We start from the raw sequence: 23,496 nt of genomic DNA, 5'->3' as shown, positions 1-23,496 counted from the left end.
GGTACATTTGACTAAAGACTTAATTTCTCCCCTTATGAAATTCTGTTTACGATCACTTCAAAATTACTGAGGTTTTGCTGAATCAATGACTGTATTTCCAAATTCAATAATTTGAAAGAAAATTTTGATATATTCTTAGAATCTCCAGAAATGTTTAGATTATCTTCAGAGGAAATAAATTAAAAATCATACTTTAAGGACCAGTATTTATTTTATAACGTTGGATTCCCACTATTTGGTTATTTTTATGCTAACTTCTCTGGTAAATACAGATTTAATGGAACATACGGAAGGTTCTATCAATGGCATAGCAAAGTGTTAAAATATTTAAAATTTAGTTACAGCGCTATGTGACTGCTTTATAACCGCTCTAATTCTTATGGGATAGAACCAGAAGTACGAACAACGAAGCAGAAGCCACTTTTCCTAAGTGCTTAAAACAAGAAGAAAAAACAAGCAATGCCCAAATGTGTCAGTGTAAGTTGTAAGAAAATATATTTATTTTTTTCCATGACAATACTATGATAAAATTGTTAAATACATGCATGTTTTAAAAACAAACATAAGTAACATCTTTAAAGTTAACAGCCAAGCATACTAGTTTTACATTTTAGGTGTCTTAGTAACAGGTTACCTCTATTCTATGTTCTTGCTATAACCATGTTTTCCAAAAGATATGGAAACTAAATTCTGAAATTATACGACGATATAAAATGTCCAAATTTTCCACTCTAACAGCAACATAATCTCCAAATTTTCCTAAGGCAGAAAGTACTTCAGTTGTCATCTCTGTAAGTGGAGCTGTTTTATTCCATATTAAACTCAGAATTCTGTGAACGAGACTGAATCACACAAATATACTGCAATCTACAGTTCACTTCCTGTACATGTACATTTAAAGGTTTCCTTATATGACTAAGCATGATTTTAGGTAGAGAACATCACAACTGATCATTCAGGTTAAAAAAAAAAGTCTGTAGTGGTAACATTTCAAGAAATGAAAAAGGGAACAGTTTCGGATCTGCAGTTTCTCCCTATCTTTCGGCTATATTTGCACACACCTCACCAAACAAAAATTAGTAAACAGTTACTAGTATTTATAAAAAACTGAAAATATTTAACATATAACATCCCCTTTTAAAAAAACACTCATTCTACAAACAACCTTATAAAAGACAAAAACTTAAATCTGTTCACAGTATGTGTATTTTGTAAACAGTAATTCACTATAATGCAATTTTGAAAGTAAAAAATGGTAACTTCCTAACATTCTAAGGACCTCTAACTTATGGCCAGAAAATGAAAGAGAAGAAAAGGTAACACATTCCAACTAGGAAAGTTGAGTATTTTAAAATGATTTTAGCTTTAGTCATACCTTTAAGGTGGTACCATCCCAAATACAGGATGTCTTTCTATCCAGGCCAATCTTTTTCAAGCAATTCTGAATTGAAATGTATTTAAGAAAAAGCCATGCTCCTCTTTGAAAAAATAATAGGATAAAACAAACTCCAGCGTATCATATAATAGCTATCCTTCTACAACAATGAACTGAATAGGGTTTCTTTTTGTGTGTTGCCTTCAATTATAATGTATTCATATTTTTCCTAAACATTATGCTAGAAGGAAAAAATTAAACAGAAGGATATATCACAAATAATGGAGGAAAGTGTTTGCAATCAAACTGAGGATAAAATATTTGAAAAAGTTTTTAATGAAAACCATTATTGTTTTCTGTGATTTATTGTAAAAATACTAACATTAATGTTAAACCTAACAGTTAAAGTGTCCATGTTTTAAAGAAAATTGTATTACTACCTGGAAATCTTTTGATCTTTTATAATGCAACCCTGGAATGCTTGGGAAAAATACTAAGTTCAGAATCTGAAAGTTACCCATTTAAAATGGGGTAATTCTAAAAGGAAGTACATTTTAAGAGTAAAAGGAAATTCAATACATTTAAGTGAGCCATTCAATCAATTGTACAAAGTATTTGGGGCTTAAGTGCCATAAGGTCTATGTTAGTTTTTTTTTTTTAATTCTAATTGGCAATCTTAGAAAATAGATGCAAATGTAATAAAAATCAATTTCCATGTCAATTAAACATTCGTTTTTTTCCCCTATTCACACCTCTTAGTTTTTAGGGTATTAGTTATAGCAACCAAAAAGTAATGTAAGTTATTCCTGCTTTATATTTGGTTAATATTCAATCAGTTATAGTTTACTTATTTAAGAGCTTTTAAGTTTATTGTTTCTATGGTTCTTCAACTAGGCACTTGCATATAGAAACATTCAGAGGGTCTCCCTCTTAAAACAATACTTTTAATTTTCATAAAAATGTTGCACAGTTTTTATCTTGCATAGGTAAATCCTGCTTATAACCTGGACACTTAAAATCCAAAATATTAACATTCTTAACATAGGGAGAAACAAACACTACTCGTGGTTAAAAATAATAGAATCCTGTCACAACTAAACCTCATAATTATAAGGATTTGGATAGATTCTAGATCAAATCACATCCCCTGAAATTTTACCACACACAATAAAGCCTGACATATCAATTAATTGAATGTTGTTCTTAATCCTTCATACTGGCATTAAAAACAGTTCATCTGTATTATAATTAGCATGAATATGATCATATAATAGTTAAGACAAAAACACTAATTGAAAAGGAATAAAAAGTCTCACCACTCTAGTGAAATACGAGGTTTAAACATTATTAATAGCCCTGCTACATAATCCATGAAGATATAAATAGACCAAATTCAAACCAAATAATTTCCAACGATACTCTAAGGTCATGTCTAAAAGATGCATTTCCAGTTGTGTTTGGCCTCAAATCATTTTCTTCTGTGAAAAATTTTCTTCTGGATATAAGGGCATGGCACCATGAAACGTTGTTTCAGCAGGAAATACGAGTTTCAAATAAATGCTCTGAAGAAATAGTTTATCAAGAGAATGAGGGCTTAATCAATTCAGCTCACACATCAATGTATTGTTGGTTTGCTAGAACGCCTGCTGGTTGGTACAAACACGTCCCAAGTTGTATACCCATCAACTATAAGGAAACTATGAACACATAAAATTAGGAAGAAAGATGGTATCTAGTGATGCTTTTGCATGTCTCTCCCCAGTTTTCACTCAAACTGTGGAGCCACTGCTAGAGCAGATTTGAATCTTCGAGGCAATAGTCTCAGATCTACACAAGCTAGATCTTGATATAGTCCACCTCCTAGGAGAACTCTATTGAATCTGCACACTCTAGGATGGAACTCAGTCAAGAAAAAATTACTCACTGAACTTCCCCTAGGCGCCTGGTCTCTGTAATCAGCCAATGATTCCACATTTTACTTTTGAGATGTCCAAGTTTATACTTTCCAAATAAGAAAAAAATTTTTATAAAAGACATACAAATTGTAATGAGGTTCAAAACAGAAAACAGCAAAAATTACATTAAAGTAAACAAACAAAAAGTTTTATCAGATTATGCACCTGAGTAGTAGAAAAATTTGAGATAACATTTTCTGAATATTGACATGTTAGGGAGTATTTCAATTTCAAAATACCATAAAATTGATTTCAAATTCCTTAGTCTTCTTCACTGAACTACATCTAATTATTTAAATACAGAGAGGACGGTAATGTTCTTTAAATATGGACGGTATGAAGACAATTAAGAAATGACAGGACTAATTTCCAACAAGAACACAAGCTGCACGAAGTTTTAAGAATGTGACTTTTACCACAGTTTCTGAGAATGCAATAGGACCAGATGTTCTAAATGCAATCCTTCAGATCCATGAGCTGTGAAAGTAATGCTGGTATGGAAAATGAGGCTGACACTTCCGCCCTTATACCTTTCATGCACGGCCGCTCCTGGGTCTAAGCTACAGGAAAGCAGCACTTCTATTCCCTAAGCACACAAACACACGACAACTACCAGATACTCAGGGCCACCATCTCAAATCCAGGCCTCTACAGGTTGAACACACTGAGGATTTCAATTGTATATGGGTCCTAATCCATGCAATACATAATATACAAGGTCTATCTAATGTCAAAAGCCTAGTGAGGTCTTCTAAGAATATTTTTATATTAAATATTATTTAAGAGGGACATTCACAAGAGAAATGTAGTCATAATGACCACCAGAATCTCCATTCCTCACAAAGGAACCTTGATTTAAAATTGGCTTATAAGTGAACTAGGTTATAAGAGAGGTGAAAATGTGTCCTCTATGCAGTACTATTCAACATAATGGAACCTAATTCTAGTTCAGACATTCAGAGTTTTCTAACCAATGATAGGGCTTTAGTGAGGAAGGAGGGATTTCCCAATTATTTTCCCAGTCAGGAAGGGCTGGAGGGGACACATCTAGCCTCTAGTTACCCCTCCCCCAGGGAGAGGAGCTACCATGACTGGACAGAGCATGACCACTATCAGAGGGCCTTTCACACTTACGCATGGTCCCGGCATTGACAAACAGCACACATTATAGTGTTTCCAGTGCCACAAACCACCAGATATATGAGAAAGGGTGTATTCTATCTCCACTCCTCTCTCCTCTCTCCCTGTGTTAAGGCTGTGCCCACCTGCCCAGGTAATAACTTCCAATCTATACAGTGGGTCTGGCTGTCTTCAATTCAATGGGGAAAGACAGGAACTCGCTTTGGCCTCAGACCTAAACCACATTCTTCTAGGCATATAGCAAGTTATAAGGACCCTGCCCCGACTAACAGAGCTTTACTCTGCTTCTCATTAACCTAATGATCACTGTGTATGGAACTCCAGAGCAGGGGAGAGGTGAGCGGCACTCTGAACCCTTTGACACAGGAAAAGCACTGAAGTCTTGGACAGGGCGAAATGACTCAAGAGCCCCAGCAATATTCACCAATAGCTAAACAAATGAGTCATTATAGGAGTTAGAAAGGGCACTGGATCCAGATGGTCACAGTTGCAATGCTGATACTGATGACAGAATTCAAACAATGTCTTCTGGCCTTTTCCCATTATCTTGGGCTAGTGTAGTTTAGACCAATCAACTTTCACTTCAGCCAACACCTAGCCTAAAGAGATGAAGTACAGGATTCACAGGTTTCAATAGGGAATGAGGCACGAGTTGGGGGCAAGAGGCGCATGGTAATGACAAGCTTCGGCAGGGAGAGTAGGCAGCCCCAGATCTGAGTGTCTGGGGTGGAAGCTAAGGGAAGGAGCCGAAAAGGAGAAATAAGAAGACAGAGCAAGCTCCGTTAGGGATGGCTCTGGTCTGATTCACTTTCCATTGCTGAAAATCTCTATGAGCTATTAGATAGCTTTATACACCATGTGTGTACATAATTAATTCCATTTCATTCCACATGTCCATAGATCACGAAGCTCAGGAATTTAGCTGAATTCTAGCAATTAAAATCAGGATTCATAAACGGAGTACCTAAACAGATTTTGTCCCTTGTCACCCTGTGGCTTTTTCCCACAACAGGGTTTTTGTAAAGATACATCATGAGCTAGAAAAAAAACAACTGATCCATTATGTGCAAATACATTACAGAACCTCATATGATAAAAAACAGGCATATCTTGACTTATTCACATATGTCAAGTTTAAGTAGTTTTGCCTTAACTATCAAAAGACAAGATACATAGACAACCTGAGGGCAGGGAAAATATAAGATACACTTTCTAGTTTATCATTTTGCTTTTCTGAGAACATTCATTCTAGACATCACTTATGAAAACCAAGGGTGGGAAGAGGACGCTTGAGGACACATGACTCTAGACAGCTCACAAAGAGACTGCTGGACCTCCAACATAGGTATCCCCATGGAGTCGGCTCGACTTCATGACATTTGATATAAAATAGCCCTTGAGTAATTGTTCCTGTAAGAAGTATTATCTTTTTAGTTTTATATTTAAAGATTTGAGGACTAGATCAAATAGTCTGGACAAATGATCATTTAAGAGGGAGGAACTGCTAAGACGCATCATCAAGAGGAACATCTGCTACAAAGCGTCAAAGATCAACACTGGCTGGGCGACCAGGTTCAATGGCACAGTTTTCTCAGGAGAAACTGGAGCCAAGCAGAACTATATGGATAGCTAATGCCACTAGATATTGCTTAGTAGTCATCTCAAATAGTAAATCACTGGAATTATATGTTTATGAATAATATTGAATTTGCTCATATATTTATAAAACTGACACTGTGTCACCAAAAAAATCCCTGGATTTCCAAAAAATCTTAGATCTGTAGTCTTAGAAATTTAAGTTTTAAATATTAGGGCAACCAACTGCAATAAGGGAAACTAGCATAAGAGCTAAAAAATAATGGAACGGTTTGAAACACCTACCAAAGCAAGAAAGCACGATTCTGATGTGGGTGGTCAGTGTCACGCTTGTTTTCCGAGTTTGTACCCCTGAGAAAACTGTTTGATAACCGTTATACAGTAGGCACAGGAACAGCACACTTTACAAAACAAAACACTAAATAGAAGTCGCTACATTAAAAATTATATTAATTTTTGTAAATGCTGTAGATAGAGAATAATGTGAAGTTTTGAAATCTGTGCTTGGTTTTCATCTAGGATGGAGCGAATGTCAGGCAAATACACATCAGCTGTTACTTTGACATTTGTCTCCCTTGCCTGCAAATCTGCTTGCAATTCCTGAAAGTATACATATGAGAAAACCATAAACCACAGGCTAACAGAATACGGTTGCTGCGGGATTTGTTTTGCATGTATGGACTAGACAGTATTAGCCTTGAAACGCTTCTTGAAGGTAGAGCACGTGAGAAATTTTTTGGCTCGAATCACAAATAGCTCCGAGTCTTGAGTTGTGTGGCTGGAATTTCTGAGTGACTACACTTTGGCTCTTAGACTACATTAAAAGCACATTAACACTTTCAGCGTAACTTGCACGTAGTGAAGTCCAACCCCCAACAATACTTCACAGGATCCCTCCAGACACCCAGTGCTGATGCGGCAACACTAGCAACTAGAGCTTATTGAGATGGCAGACTGAAGTGACAGGGTGACATGGTTAATCATTTGGTTTGTTCTGAAAAAAGTTTGTAAAGGACCACCCTCCTCCATTAGATTTGGGAGAGTCTTCATCTTTAGGAGGAATCAAAAACTGTCGGGAGTTAATGGAGCATGGACTTCCAAAGGAGACAATTTCACTGTTGCTGTCTGTGGATCTGGGAGAGTCTGGAGATACTAAGTTCCAAGTATTTACATTTGCCTGAGGTCTGTAACCTGCAGTTTTCTCCAGGTCGTCATCTGCAGCTAGATCTTCTACAGTAGAAGTAACAGGGAGGTGCATTTGTGGCTTATAGCCGGCCCCCCCTACAGCGTCATTTTCTTGTTCTTCCTCTGGTTTTGCTTGAGGCTGATACATGGACTGGATGTCAATGTAAATGACTTGTGAGGTACCCCCACCTTCATCCAATCCTGGGTTTGCTATTTCCTCCTCAATGACTGGTGGGCAATAGGACACGACCACGTGGTTTTCAGGTTCTGCATCAGAGCTGTCTTCCAGATGCTCAGCTACTGGAGAAATTATCTCTGTATCTTCTATTTTAGGGACTATTGACCGAGTTTCCAGAACCTCGACATTATTTGGGGTACAAGGATTCATTTCCAACGTTTTAAGAGTACTGTTTCCCTAGAAATAAATTTTAAAATAATGATTAAGTATAGCACTAAAAGCTGCTGCAATGCCCTTCCTACAAAAAGGGGCATTACTTTATATATTACTTTATATATTTATATATACTTTATATATATACTTGTAAAAATTTGTCTGTACCATTCTGTAGTGCACATTACAGCAAAGTTATGTTTTTTCCCCCCTATATATTGGTATTTTCCTTGCTATTAATAGTACTGGAAAAAAGAGCATGGTACAATTTAAAATTAATAATTTTAGAAATTCAGCAGATGTTAAAGCATTGCTATTTTCCCAATACATTTTACTTAGGATGACATTTGCATGCTAAACACTTTTCACAAAAAAAAGGAAGGCAGTACTTCAAAGATAAATATAAAAAAATAAAGGATTACCTGACAAACACTCTTTTGAAACTGTAACGCTTTACAATTTTCTGGATTTGGAATATCGGGGTAGAAGGTTTCTTTAATCCTTTAAATAAAGAATGATTAAGTAAACTTAGTAATTATAAGATTATCAATTAGATAAATAAGTTAAATCATCAGGCTTATTTGGACATGTATGAATATTTTAATGAACATCTGAGAAAAATGGAAGATCATTTTTAGTGTGAACATTCACTAGAACTTTCTATACAATGCATCGAGAGGGTCCAATTTGAAAACTATAAACAGTACCTCTATTTCTAGAATTACAAGATCTCGTGTATCTTATGAAAACGGAAAGCAAAGAATTAAAATGGTGATTGTGCTCTCAAGTCAAAAGTACAATACAGGCATTGCTCGTATAACCAAAATATTCATACTGCAAAGGGGACTAAGCATGATCGATTACCTAGGGAACATATGAGCACTACGCAGTTCTCTACTGCTCCTACAGGCTCTGGACTATTAGGAAAAAAGGCTATTTATCTTGATTTGCTCAGTGTCATATCATATTTACAGCTGTTAAAAAGAACTTCATTATTTGAAATTCTTGCAGGAAAAATAAATTTTTTAATGTAAGTCTGAAATGCTCTAATTTCTGAACTCTCTCATTTTACCTTTTTTTTGGTACTCAAATCATTTGTAAAACATGATTTTTGATAATGAGAATACGGTTACCAAACAGGCTATTCTAAGGTTCTACTACTATTTATAATTATAAGCCAAGCTTGCTAGAGCACATTCTGGTCTTTTTCATAAACGATGGCATTTTTAAGGCCAGTGAGGACTGTCTATGCATGAACACAGGCCTTTGCCCCACGGCCAGGACAGATCCTGCCCGTTGATCGCGAGGTGCTCTCTCCCGCTGAGCTCCTGGCTCACCTCACCTCACCTGCCACCCACTCTCTCACTTCACCCAGACACCCAGTTCTTCTCACTTTCTCCAGAAGATCGAGCTCTTTCCAATTTCTGGGCCCTCACGGAAGCTATTCTCTCTGCCTGAACATCCTCCCTCCTCTCCTTACCCTTTGGGACTCTGTTCAAATGGAACTGTCCCAGGGATGCCTTGGCTGACCACCTCCGGTGACATGGTTCCCTGCTGTTCTCCTCATGGTGCCCTCCTGGGACCCACCCTCACTTGGCAGGCATGCATTACTGGATGATTCTGGTTTTAACGCCCATCTTCCCCACTACGCTATAAGTCTATAAGGACCATGCTTATTTCGTTCGTTCCTGTGTCCCCCTTCACTTGGAAAGGGTCATTCATATTTGTTGAATAGATGAGTAAATGACGAGATTTTCTAAATATGTCACCAGGACAAGTGAAACCATAATCATGAAATTACATTTAATCTTGCATTTGGCTATTGCCATATTCATGCCTGCAAATATTTTTTTGAGTAAAACTGCTATTACTTTAAAGTATTAATAAATACAGTAGAGAAAAATTTACACTTTTACTCTATTAATTTTAAAATCTTTAAGTAATATGCCATGTTTTTGCCTAATATTAATCTAACAGTAATTCTGACGAAAGCAAATATTTTTTTACCAACTAGTTTTGACCAAAAAGAAGCACTGGTATTGTTAACACATAAACTAAATAATCATGCGCTTAAGAACAAAACAGTACGAGTAAATGCAGATACCATTACCATTCTCGTTTCCGGTAGCAAAGGATACTTGTTACCACCCCAACAATGATGGCCACTGCCACTGGGATGAGAATGGCAATAATTAATCCCACAGCTGAAAAGAGAATATTGCAAATAGGAAAATCACCATTTTTAGTATGAAATATAGAATAAATTCATATCAGAAGATATTTAGGGTTGGTAGATTATTTGATGAAAAAAACTCTAACTGTGCCAGGGACACTGAAAAACTATTAAAATATAACCCTCGAGTATTTAAACAATTGTTCTACCAATACTTAAAGGCTTTAGGGCAAGGTTTCTCAATCTTGGCACTACTGACATTTTAGGCCAGATACTTCTTCATTGCCTGTCTCGGTGGGGAGAAGGCTGCGTGTGCACTGTAGGACGTTTAGCAACACCCCTGGGCTTCTAACCACTAGATCCCAGTGGCACCCCCAGTTATACCAACCAAAAATGTCACCAGGTATTGCCAAGTGTCTCCTAGAGGCAAAAATCACCCCCAGTTGAGAACTATGCCCTCATGGTCTTACAGCCTGTGCGTAAACTCCAACTCAGGGGTAGAGAACAAGCCTGTGATCAAATCAAAGTTCTTGGCTGCTGACAGTCAAGGCCACCACTCTTCTCTACTTTCCATCTCAGATTTACAAGCATTGTGCTTAACATAGTTATTTTTTTTAAGATATTTCTTTCATTCTTTCCTGGATATGTTAAAAATCACATTTAGAATAATTATAGCAAAAAATTTTAAACTGCTTGACCATTACATAAATTCAATATGACTTTAGAACTGTAGGCTTCAGATGTATCCTTAATTCATTAGTTTCTTAGGTACTCATTACAAAATAGCTTCAAATAACTGACAAGAATTAATATGAAGTCATCCCACGGTCTTTTAACATTGTCCTCTAGCCACTATAAAAATGCAACAAAATGTGAAATTTTGGAAAAGGGGGGTTCCCTACATAAACAAAAATTGCTGAAACACTATGAATTTAAGCATGGAAATATTGGCATATTTTCAAAGGCAATATTTAACTTACAATTCTCCTTTGTCACCACAAACATACTCTTCTCTGGGCCCATCCCACCATCCGTATAGGCTCGCAAGACCAGATGGTAACTTGTTTTACCTTGAAGATCGGCAATTCTCAGTGTTTTCTGGGATATGTCAGTAATATTCTTAACCTTTACGTCGGAACGACCTGTTTTTAAAGTGCAGGATGTTATTACTGCTCTCTACACCATTTTAAACACATGGTTACTCACACTTGTCACAACCACATCCCTTTTAAGTGAGTCCAGCTGCTGGCCATCTCCAGGGCCAAGGCCCGGGGAGCCTGCCAGGGCCATGTTCAAGTTCTGCCTCTGCTAGTTAGTAGCTGTGTGATCTAGACCTATTATTCTGACCACTCTGAACCTGAGTGTGTCTAACTCTGAAACAGAATATCACAACCTGACCTCACAGGGCTCTACGAAGTTTTCATACACGTTCGCTAGAATAATGCCTGCCATACAGCAGGCAATCAATTAAACTCACTTCTCTTCCTTTTACTAAGAGCATGAAAAACCACCACAACCCACCCTCACCGGGGTGGGGGACACTGTCACGTGGGCTGCTCCTGCCTAGGAGTCGAGTGAGAGACTTGAGGCAGCAAGAGTACAAATCCACAGAGATTACGTCAAACCACTCAGGAAAAGGGGCAGTGTTATCTGAGCTCTCAAACGAGCCACTAGTGAGGAAGCCTTTGAACCATTTCAAAAGAAAGGGTGAAGAATTGTTTAAACTATTATTTTTAAAAATTTAACTAAAACAATGCATGAGGAGAGCTTAAAAAATTAACTAAATGGCTAATAACAAAAAGTAGCAGTTCCCTGCCAGCACCTTCTCCCACCACCCACAACCACTTTAAAATCATGTTATCAGTCCCTTCGGGTATTTACTTCCGTATTTTGAAATACACTTGGATTGATAACGCTTGATTTTTAAATTTTAGGTCCTATCTACTCACATCCTATGAGGTAGATGATTTAGCTCTCTCACCCTGCCCCCTTCTCCCCCACAATCCATAGCATTCATACAGAAACATCAAACATTTGGTAAATTCAGTGTTGACATTATTGTGATCATATAAACATGGATTACTGCTGAGACGGATTACTTGGTACGATGAATTATGTTTCCTTTCTTGTTTGTCTGTTGTTATAACTGCTTTTTTTCCTCATTTGCTTCATGGATCAACTCCTAATTCTTCCCACATCCTCCAAAGAATATCCAATACAATTTTCCACGTGGTCCAATACAACACAATCCCAGGCACACTGCCTGCCCCCAAGCCCTGGCCCTCTTCCCTCCAGGGGCCCCCTTCCCTGGAGCACCTGCTCTGGACTGGAAGCCTTCCAGGCTGCTGCCACGCTGGAACTCCCTGCCCCATGTCCTCACGTTGAAGAAGGGCGCGTGGCGGAAGGAAATATCTGCAGCCTTGCATATCTACAAACGCCTTCATTCCACTCTCATGTTGGTTGATGGATTGACCGAGTAAAGAACTTTAGGCTGAAAATAATTTTCACTCAGCGTTTTGAAGACATAGCTGTGACATCTTCTAGTATCTGGCGTGTTGTTGAGAAGTCTGATGCCATTCTTATTCCTGATCATTGACACATAAGCTGCTTTTCTCTAAATGTCCCTGGGACTTTTTATTTATACATTAAGTCCTCTGAAAATTGATGGTGACATATCTTGGCAGAGGTCTTTTTTCTATTTATTTTACTATGTACTGAATGGGTCCTTTTACTCTATATGCTCAGGTCTTTCAGTTCTGGGAAATTATTTTATGCTACTTCTTTGATAATTTCCTTCTCTCCATCTTACTCTTCTCTCTTTACAGAACTCCTATAAAGCATGACAGCACAGGTCTTGAGGAGTTCTTACCTGTCTGTCATTGTTCCTTTTTACAGCATCACGTCTTTTTAATAAATATCTCAACTATCTGAGGACAGTTTTGTTTTATTTTAAGTTTCTGTTTCCCCACATTGAATCTGTTTCCTCTGATTTCTTCTGGTTTCTGTTTTTCATGTTAGAAGCTTTCTTAACTATCTGGTTACCTTTGGCTGCTAGTCATATTTAAAAGTGAGCCACTAACAGGCTCAGTGGCAGCTCGGTGTACATAGGTGGTGTTCATTGGTCGGTGGGTTTCATTTATCACTGGTGGGGAATGACCAGGTCAGTTCCTGTCTTTTCACTGGGACAATCCCTGAAACATCAGCATCTTTTATGTCTTTCCTCAGGAACCATTTACTTTTTTTCAAAGAAAGATCCTCTAATCTCTTGTCCAGTGAAATAGGCCTAGCTGAATATGTTCTATTAGCCGGGTGGGAGGCAGAAGAGGGAAGGTCACACCATTGACTATGGTGTTCCTCCTTGGTTCAGTTTCTCCAAAAAATAAATCTCTTGTCTTCAGGCACAGGAGAGGGCACTCACATTAGCTGCATGAAGCTGGTATAGGACTTGGGGGTCCTAACTGCTCCTTACACAGACTTTCAATCAACCCCCACTGTTCAGCTCAGATCCACCCGAACCATTTGCCTCCAACATCTGGCGCTGCAGGATGAATCAAATTACTTCTCACTGATGCCCAACAGCCCACCTAGGTTTCACCACCCTCCCCTTCTCTAGGCCATTCGCCCCAGCAGCCCCAAATGTCCAAATCCTCTGTTTTGGTGTACTCTTGCCTCTCCAGTTCCTTTGGTTTCTGTGGCTTTATGGACTTTTTTTTTTTCCTCTCTTTTACTCTAATTGTAGTGACCAATCCACCATGTCTAACTGGAAGTTTTAGATGCTAGAATTTTAACTGGTTCAAGTGTAAAATTTCTTAGAATTTGAGGAAAATTACACTAGACTGTAGGTATTTGTAGAGTTTCATATTTAGGGTTTCCCTCAACCAGAGGGAAGCTTCAGGAAATGCAGAACTTAGAGATCTGGAGGAGGCACACTTTTCATGCAGCTGCTCTGGGGAAGTGACTTAGCCAACGTCCAGTCAGCATCTCTGCACGGCACTGTTGCTCTCTACTTGTCAGACAGGCATTAAATAATTAAAATGGTTTCTTTCCAAGGAGAGGTCATTAAGGGAAATGAAAGCTCTCAAGCTGAAAAGATGATATGCTTGTGTTATACAGCTATGAACAAGAAACATCTGACTCCCAACAGAAATATAATTTAGGGAAAAGCCAGAAGTCTGCATAAATATTTTTGTATTTGTAAATCTGAGAATTCTCTAAGGTCTTTGGACACACACTTACTGATTGTCAAGGACTGACTGTACCTTTTAGGATCTAATGGATACACACGTCCCCAGTCAAATCAATTAAGCTTCCCAGCTCATTAAGGCCGTAGCTAACTGTGCGGATGGCTCTTCGTCAGATGGTAACAGAGGCTCCAAAGTCATTCTTTAAGTTCCTGAGTTTTTCTCCTCCATTATTATAAGTACAGGAAGCCTTTTTTAAAGGCTTCATAAGATGCTATTATGGATCATGCAAGACTAGTTAAGAGATGGTTTCTATCCTATGAGGCTTATAATCAAAGGCTTCAGAATAAATGATTTCTGAAAGACCAGACATGTCATTTATCACACACTAAAATCTTAAAATTCTCATACTCATGCATTTTCATCTCCCAGTTTTCCAGACAGTTTTGGAGACCAATATTAAACCACTCAGCCATTTTTTGTTTTTGTGGTTAATGAGGAACTTCTAGGAAACACTATTCTCACTCTAGTAATTTACTAACCTGATTCCAAACTCCTCATCTTAGATGTGTCTCTCTCTCCTTTTTCAAAGTAAAACAAATAACCTCTTAAAAAGCCTCTGAGCTCCTCCACGGGGATATCTTCCCATTTTACCAAGATCGAATCTGCAGATGTGTCCTCAACAGTAAAATTTGGCGCAACAATGGGAGCTGTAAAAGGGAGAAAGTCAACAGCTGAAGGAGAGTTCACTAACACAGAGGAAGATGTTAATGTTTAATGAGATTTCTAGCCTCAAAAATAGCTAAACTTGGAATTAGAACTTTCTTCTCTATTAAATCAAACTTTCAGCGATTTATCACAAACATTTTTGCTGTGAAACCTGTATGCTAATAGCTAGAGACGCAAAGGTAGAACTTTCAACTTTTAGATAAAATATGTATCTAGGGAAGGAGCCTATGCCAAATCTTCAAGGGGCTACTCAAATAGGCTTCATTTCTGTTTCCCCTCTTTATTGATAGTCCTCAATAAGTTAATAGTTTTTCAAACTTGTACAAGCGCAAATTAAGTATTTTTGACATTCCAATTAAGACTTAATTTTCTCAATGACAACAGTAAAATTGTGAAACATAAACATTAAACAAATGGAGTAAGAATAAGTAATCATAAATAATTTTAAATTTATCATGCAAATTATTTTTCCTTCCGTGAACTAAACATCTCAATTCAATCTATTTTTAAATTTAATCTTAACAATTGTTGTTGATTTATAAATTCCTTACCTCACACTCTAAGAAAGCTTACCCACTTAACTTACCCAATTCTTCTATATATCCAATTATAGAACGTAACAACTGATATCCTTGATTTCTGCACCCATACAGGAAAAAATGGTATCTTACACCCGGTCGAAACTGATCTATAGGAGAAACACAGTCAGTCAACTTTCCTACATACACAGTACTATGATACCTATTTTAGAAATACCAAATTTATCATAACTTACTTTGAAATTTCCAAAGATATTTAATAAATTTAATAATTTTAAACATGTTTTATTATAAAAAATACAAATTTTCAAAATTAGTAAATATTCAGAGTGAAAACTGAGTAAACAAAAATTAAACAAACAACTTCACTTCTACTGTATTGAAAAGTTTATTATTACAACACGACATTACCTTGAAGGGAAAAAGGGTGATCAAGGTTTTCATTTTGTTCCTCAAAATCAAGCAATGACAACTTCTTCCCAGATTTGATCCACAGTTTACTAACCTATCCCAGGTCCACATGAAGCTTCTGAAAACCCTTCCCTACTTAGTGTTACTTCTGGGTTGGAAGGAAACCACTGCTCTCCCCTTGCTCCAAGAAGCAGCAGATACGAAGATTTCCACCCCACCTTGGTGCTTCAGTGCTAAAGGAAGGAAAACGCAGAGTCTGTTCCTCTTTACAGCATTGCCATTTAGTGCCCGTGAATTAACTCCACAAGACGTACAAGAGAAGCACCTTAACTCCAACTCAAAAGCCCCTTTTAAATGCCTCCTCAATACAAGGTGACAGGTGAAATGCTGGGAACACAGAGGTGGACAAAGCAAGGCCTCCGGCCTGAAGAAGCTGGCAGAGTGGCGGGGAGACGGATGAACGGGGGAAAGCACAACACAGTGTGTTAGACTAGAGGGGCCTATCACAGGCTGTGGCACCTTCCACGAGGAACCAAATGAGTCTAAGAAGATCAGAAAAGCCACCAAGAAATGCCATTTGAACAGGGCCTTGAAGGGCAATTAGGAGCTCATCAGTCATGGTCTAGGAAGAAGATACTGCTTGGGGGGAAGAAATGGCAGCACACAGGATTGCATTTAATTTATGGAACGCAACTATTCTAGTGTGGTTAAAACACGGCCTCTCCAATTACGTGCTCACAGAACACCAGTGGGCTACACATCAAAAACGAGATGGCCAACCTCTAAAATCATTTTGTAACTTTTTTCTTAGGGGACAGGTATGCCCGAGGTTGTGGTTTTATACTGCACAGACATTAGGAAATCTGTATCTAGTTTTATGTTATAATTATATATATCAAGATTCTATAGGGTTCTGCTGCTTTAAAAAGAAAAAGAGCCTGAGAGGGTTAGAGAATTCGGAAGGTGTTTTGAGGTCATAAAAGAGGGAAGATAGTTGAATAGTGACTAGTTGAATAGTGACTAGTGAATAGTTGAATAGTGATAGTTGGTGACTGGATGAGAAGGGCATATGAGCAGTACCTGCTATGGCCACACACTGTTCTAGCAGCAGCAAACAACAGACAACATCTCCAGCCTCCTGAAGCTCTGAATTGCTGTGAATTTGAATCCTGGTGCTATCACATACTAGTTTTGTGACCTTGGGCAAGTTACCTAACTTCTCAGAGCCTTTGTTTTCTCAATCATTGTAGGGCCGTTCTCATCTGCCTCAGCATCGCAAGTTCTCCTTCTCATCCTACAGGTCTTAGCTTAAACTTATGTGCCCGATAGTCTAAGGAGACAGACACCTCTCCACGTCCCTGCCCCCTGCCACAGCCCATCCTGAGATCCTCAAAGCCCAGGCGGGAGAGCAGGGCAGAGGGGTGGGAATGTATCCGGAGTACACCAGAACTGTGTAAGGCTCAGGCAGCTACGTGTGGGCGAAATGTGAAGGGAGGTGCAGGAAAGAGGAGGGTGGGGTGGGGTGGGCACGCTGATAGTGAGGCTTGCTGTAAGAAAGGATAATGGGAACCACCGCTGCCTCGGTCAATCACACACGCAGAGGAGTTTGACTATATTGCAAGTAGAACCAAAAAATAATCTAAAGCCACATGTAGTAATCTAGTGAATGGGACTCATCTTTACCATGTGATAGTGAAAAAGTAAATGAGTAGAGCTTGTTCCCTGAGAGAGAACTAATCCACAGCAGCTTGTTGTCTGAACTTCACGAACCCGTGAGAGAGCGCCATGAGATGGGAATGACCTCAGGAAGCATCACTACCAGCAGGCTGAAGGCTCCAGACTCCCCAGGGTAGAACAGGCTCATCAGCTACTTGGAAGGAGCAATGACAGTGGAAAGAGGGCTGGAACTCCCAACGACAGGACCAGTTGAGCCTGTGGGTCACCAAGTACTCCCTGTGGCTGAACTTCAGGGTGTTTCGTATCAACAGCAGCTCACCTCACGAGCCTCAGGGCTTGTCAGCGGTCAGGCACCGGACTCTGGCCCCCGCCCACACCAGGCCCACTGCCACACTGACGCCCTCTCATCCTGCATCAGGGACAGTGGTCATGAGCGCAGGTCGTTTGTGCTTGGTCTCTCCCTAAGCTCCGTAACCTGGGCCCTGAGTAAACAAAGCCAGGAGGACGATGAGGAGGCCACACTGCTCACAGCACTGGAGGCTTCTTTCCCCACGGTGTCAAATCTCTGACACAATCGTTAACGCAACTTAACCTCCCACTGTATAGGTCCACCACGGTCTACTCATTCTCCTATTTGCTATTTGGGTTGTTCTCAATTTTTATGATGATAAATAATGCTGTGGTGAACATTCTTCGATGTAAACCTGTATTACTCTCTGATTATTTTTTAGAATTTTAGAATGCTGTGGTGAACATTCTTCGATGTAAACCATTATTACTCTCTGATTATTTTTTAGAATTTCCTAGACAAGTAATTACTAGATCAAAGGCTATGAATCAGTCACATACACACTACCACAAACCACCTTCCAGAAGGTTAAACTGATTCCCATTCCCTCCAGCGGTGAGGGAGAACGATCTCTTCACTGCACCCGGTCGCACCACGTGGCGCTCTGTTTAAAAATACTTTTAAGAACTTTAATTGAGAGGCACTGATTCCTCTTACCAGATTCTATGACAGTTGCAGTGCTGTTTGAAGGGACTTTTTTCCAGTCCATAAGGCAGGGCTCCGACCGAGATGAGTTGCACCATTTAATAACATAGTCGCAAGTCATGTTGGGGTCGTAATTCCAAGTGAGGGGAATCCCATTTCCCATTCCAACAGCCTGCTCTATTTTGAGATCATCTTCAACAAGAAAGAAGGATATCTTACTCACATAAAAAAACAGTATCAGGTAACTCTCATGAAAATGGACAGGAGTTATAAAAATGACTTCACTGTGCAGAAATTTTAAAACAGTGCTCAAACTAGATAAACCTTTAGCAAAGTTTAGAAGTGCTGCTCTGTTACTGTATAGCAATTACCTGTCCATAAAAACTCAGCAGCTGAAAAGAAGGAATAAAAAAGCACCCAGACTGGGGCTGGCCCCGTGGCCAAGTGGTTAAGTTCACGCACTCTGCTGCAGGCGGCCCAGTGTTTCCTTGGTTTGAATCCTGGGCGCGGACATCGTACTTAGCTCATCAAACCATGCTGAGGCAGCGTCCCACATGCCACAACTAGAAGGACCCACAACAAAGAATATACAACTCTGTACCGGGGGGCTTTGGGGAGAAAAAGGAAAAAATAAAATCTTAAAAAAAAAAAAAAAAAAAGCACCCAGACTCAGGCCGTGACGTAGTGGGGCCGAGCCCGAGGCTCAAGGGCCATGAAGGACAGGGCTGACGGGTGTGGCAGCACAGGGAGGAGGGCAGGTGGTGGCTGGAGCAGAGCACCGGTGGACAGTCGGAATCCCTCCTCTCATTACCCACTACGAGCACAGCCTCTGGTGCAGAGCAGGCACACAAGAACACAAGAACACGCACGGAGTGAGTGGATGAAACGGGCCCTCTCTTCATTTCAAGGAAGACTGCTACTCCATGGATGGGCTCACGGTGAGGTCTTACTTCCCCATCCTGCCAGATCTGGCTGCCAAGGTGACAAGGGGGCCCAAGGTTGGGGGTGAGGACTGGGTGGCTTAGGAGAGTGTGGCCAAAAGGGAGAGGAAAATTTCCCCCAGTAACAGGAGAAGAGAAGTAATCTCTGTAACTGATTTATATTTTATGTAAATATTATGTATATTTATATTTATTATGTATAAATTTATATTTATATTTTCAGAAAAAAGCCACAGGAAGGTTCTTTGAACAAAATTCCCATTCATAAAGCAACCACTTACTGAACGTAAGACAACAATTTGGCTTAGAATACAGAAGACTTTCGACAAAACAGCTTTTTGGCTCAATGTGATTAAAAATCCACAATATAAACCTGCTCTGAGGTCGCAGGGCCTCAACCTCAGGAAATCCTCAAGGAACAATGACTTGTTCTGGGCCTTCAAAGTGTCTGAAAGCTGACGACTAGACCATTGTTAGTTCTGTAAATTACTGTCTTCTGAAGGACATACGGAAAAGGTAGGAATATAGTTCTTGAATTAAAAGACAACACAGCTATTCCTATCACGGTGAGAGCTATGAAATATATCATCTAAAAGAGTAGGTTATCTTCTTATGGGGGTTCACATCTCTCTCTCTTCTTTTCTGCCCCCACACCACTGCCTGAGGACTTCTCCTCCCCGGCGTGTGCTGCCATCTGGGCTCTGTGTCCTGTGCCTCTGAAGTGCTCTGTGCTTTCCCCATTCCCTCCTCCTAATCCTACTGTGGCGACTGACACAAAGCAAAGCACCAGCTGAGTAACAAACAGGAGGACGCTGCCTCAAGCAAGAGTTGAAAAGATACTTGGAGGATCCTCACGGGACTAACTTTTCCTCCTCCAGGAGTGGGTGCTCCTAGAAAGGTGCCCCAAACTGGGACAGGACAGCAAAGGGGGGAATCAGGGAATGACGTGGAAGAGGGACCAGGAAGTGGGAGAAGAGGCAGGAGTGGCTATTTAAAACTCATAACTCAAAAAGCTGTCAAGGCAGCCACGGAGCAATCAACTCATTACTGGTAATCCACAGGATTTAAAGGAAGGCACTAAATAATTTTAAAATAACACTACACATATTTTGTGTGTGTATGTGGAATACTGGCCCTGAGCTAACATCTGTGCCAATCTTCCTCTATCTCTTTTCTTTTTGTTCGTGGGACACAGCCTCTGCATGGCTTGATGAGCGGTGTGTAGGTCCATGCCCGGGATCCAAACCCAGGAATCCCAGGCCGCCCAAGTGGAGTACGCGAACTTAATCACTATGCCACGGGGCCAGCCCCAACACAGTTATTTTTTTAAAAAAACTTAGATTTAAGATCTAATTTAGACTTTAAGAAGAATTTCTTATCAATAAAGGACTCCCATTAATAAACAATGTCATCAACAAAGCTGCAATTTAAAATGAGTACTTTTCCTGCTTGATTTATAAAATAGCCTAGCTGACATAAGTATCAACTCCCTTGGTCTTGGAGACAGATATGAAAACAGTATCTGAATAAACTGTTAAAATATTTCTTCCTAAGAGTAATATCCACCACCAAAACTCTCCAACATTATATGTTAAAATAACTGGATATAGTAATTATTTTATCCCTCAACAGATGCTTCGAGCTAATACTAATGACTGCTGTCTCTCAACAAAATATTTGACATTAATCTGCTTGTTCCTCCTTATATAGCAGCAGCAGTGGGGGATGTGAGAAGAAAGCTGATGTGCATAGGAGCAAGCAACACCTTCAAAACATTTCACTTGAATTTCCTGTTCCTATAGACTACATTGCCTTAAGTACTCACCATTTGGAATTTCCATACTAGCTATTTTTGAAGGTGGTGATGAGCCAACAGAGTTTTTTGCCACCACACTGATGATGTAGTCATTTTTATCAAGTTGTAGTTCTGCCTTGTGCTGAGGATCAGGAATCTCAGAGAGGGACTGTGTTTCCTCATCTGACGAACAAGATACATTATAGGAAAGTATTTTTCCATTAGCTTCATTAACAGGTAAAGGCTATGAGAAACAGAAAAATTAACTGTGTTATAAAAACCTGCAGGAAGGGACCATGCGACGAGGCAAGACCATCAAGTCTAAACTGCACACCACACTCATCACAAGGAAAGACGAAGTTGTTAGTGTAAAACACAGAATTAAAATCCACCTGGATAAATCAGGAAAGTGATACCGAAGAAAAACTATACTTGCTCTAAGTAGTCAGGGCACACAGAAATTTAAAAGTTAAGTAAATACAAAACAATATTTATCCTGACATTTTTCAGAAGGAAACAAAAAAAGAGTGATGAAAATCATTGCTCTACTTAAAAACAAACAAAACATAAAAAATTAAGGCACCATAGTTTCTTTTAAACATTTACTGTTTTCTCACTTTAAAGCAATATATGCCCTTTACAGAAAACTCGGAAAATATACAAAAGTTGAAAGACAACAAGTAAAAAGCTCCTATATTTCCATCTCTGAAATACTTTTACATTTTGATATTTCCTTCAAGGTATTTTTCTAGGTGTAGATTTTTTATTAACATTGTTTTAATCATACTATACAATTTCATATCTTCTTTCCACTTCCCTATAATACAGACTTGCCCATGATAATACAGCTACGTACATTTTAATGGCTTTACATTTCATACAGTATTTTTACCAGTTTACTCGAATATGCCTTAAATAAATGAAATTTAAGTTTTCCCAACTTTTCACAACATTAACATAATATTTTGGTGCCACATTTTTTTTTCCTTTTTCATGGTTAGGATTAATTCTTTAATACGGATCCCCAAAGTGGACTTACTAGATCAAAGGAAACAAACATTCAAACTTCTTTATTTATGTAGCTAAACTGTTTTTCAAAACAACTGCTCCAATTTATATGGTAATGCATGGGACCCTCGGATCCAGACTGACATTAACATTAATACTCTGCTGAAAACACTGCTCTAGCAGGGGCCCCCGAATCTCTCTGATGGCCTGCTCCAGTGGACACGCTACTGCTACTGTCCTAAGACTTGTGGCCTTCATCTGATACTGCTGACCACTCCTTCACACAACTCCCTCTCTTGGCTCCTGCAATACATTTTCCTCGGGTCTTCCTGCCCCTCTAACCTTCCCAGTCTCCTCTGCTGGATCCTCCTCCTTTGCTGGTCCTTTCATATGCTGCTGTCACCTAGGGTTCAACCCTTGGCCTCTTTCCACCCGGCAAGTCTCCCGGGTGAGCTCACTTGTATGCTGCTCGCTCGAAGCTGTGTCTTGAGCTCCGACCTCTCCCCTGAACTCCAGAGCCTTACACCAAGCCACCACCTACTGCACTCAACATGTTTAAGAAACTCAATATGTCCAAAACAACTTGATTTTCCACCCAAATACTCTCCTCCTTGGCAAATGGGAGAACCATCAAGCTAGTCACTAAAGTTAGGCTCTGAATCACTTCAGTATTTTTAATCCTCGTTAAACATTCATCTAGTTTGAACAATATTCCAAACTTTCCCTACATTGAGGTAACTGTGTAACTGTTACTATATAATCCTGAAGTCTGACAGACAGCTGAGAGCAGACAGGGATTTTCGAACCAAGAGGAAGAGGCGATGCACAGTCACGCACGGGCCAGTGCAAAGCAATAGAGCTTCCACTGAACTTGCACACACCTCACTTAACTCAAAGCCGCATTTAGTCACATTTGTGTAAAAATAAAACGATGTTTTACTTCCAACAATGAAACTCACTATTTAAAAGAATCCAATTATGACTGCTCTTACAAAATCTGATGTAGAAAACTGCACGTGTCTTTGATGTTCACAAATCCAATAAAGAATATAGCAACAAAAATGTTTGCTCTGGTAGAGAAAAACTAGTAAAAATATACTGCAATTCCTACGTTATTTAAAAATTTTACAAAACCATGGGAAACTTTATAATTTGGCATATTACAATGCACTTTATTTAAGGGAAACAAATTACTTATGAAATATTTAAAAAGTGAGTTTCCCATTCATCCAAGAAAAAAACGTAACATCGACACTCGGGGATTCTAACTTGTAGCTTCTGGCTGCGTTTCTGACCAAAGTGAGAGAGGTGGAATTCGTGCAGTCCTCGGGTCCTGCACAGGCCTCATAAAATCCAACTAAAGGATGCTCAGATCTGAGACGGAAGATCCTCACTAACCTGACGGT

General features: G+C 39.2%; 1 protein-coding gene across 2 annotated transcripts in view; it reads right to left on the bottom strand.

The window, feature by feature from the left end:
* Positions 1 to 478: 478 nt before the first annotated feature.
* The window catches only part of LIFR (LIF receptor subunit alpha), a 74,379-nt gene continuing 51,361 nt past the window's right edge, over positions 479 to 23,496 (bottom strand). For both annotated transcript variants that reach the window (XM_044779403.2, XM_044779404.2), the window contains 8 exons: positions 21,113 to 21,326; positions 18,359 to 18,538; positions 15,312 to 15,413; positions 14,539 to 14,706; positions 10,796 to 10,957; positions 9,753 to 9,846; positions 8,065 to 8,143; positions 479 to 7,666 (listed from right to left, as the gene is read on the bottom strand). In XM_044779403.2, coding sequence (XP_044635338.2) covers positions 7,043 to 7,666; positions 8,065 to 8,143; positions 9,753 to 9,846; positions 10,796 to 10,957; positions 14,539 to 14,706; positions 15,312 to 15,413; positions 18,359 to 18,538; positions 21,113 to 21,326 — 1,623 coding nt within the window. In that variant the 3' untranslated portion in view covers positions 479 to 7,042. The remainder of the gene's footprint in view (positions 7,667 to 8,064; positions 8,144 to 9,752; positions 9,847 to 10,795; positions 10,958 to 14,538; positions 14,707 to 15,311; positions 15,414 to 18,358; positions 18,539 to 21,112; positions 21,327 to 23,496) is intronic.

The sequence above is a fragment of the Equus asinus genome, chromosome 10, assembly GCF_041296235.1.
Source record: "Equus asinus isolate D_3611 breed Donkey chromosome 10, EquAss-T2T_v2, whole genome shotgun sequence".
NCBI lineage: Eukaryota > Metazoa > Chordata > Mammalia > Perissodactyla > Equidae > Equus > Equus asinus.
The sequence above is the reverse complement of the archived record's forward strand: the minus strand, read 5'-3'. Positions and strand labels throughout refer to the sequence as shown.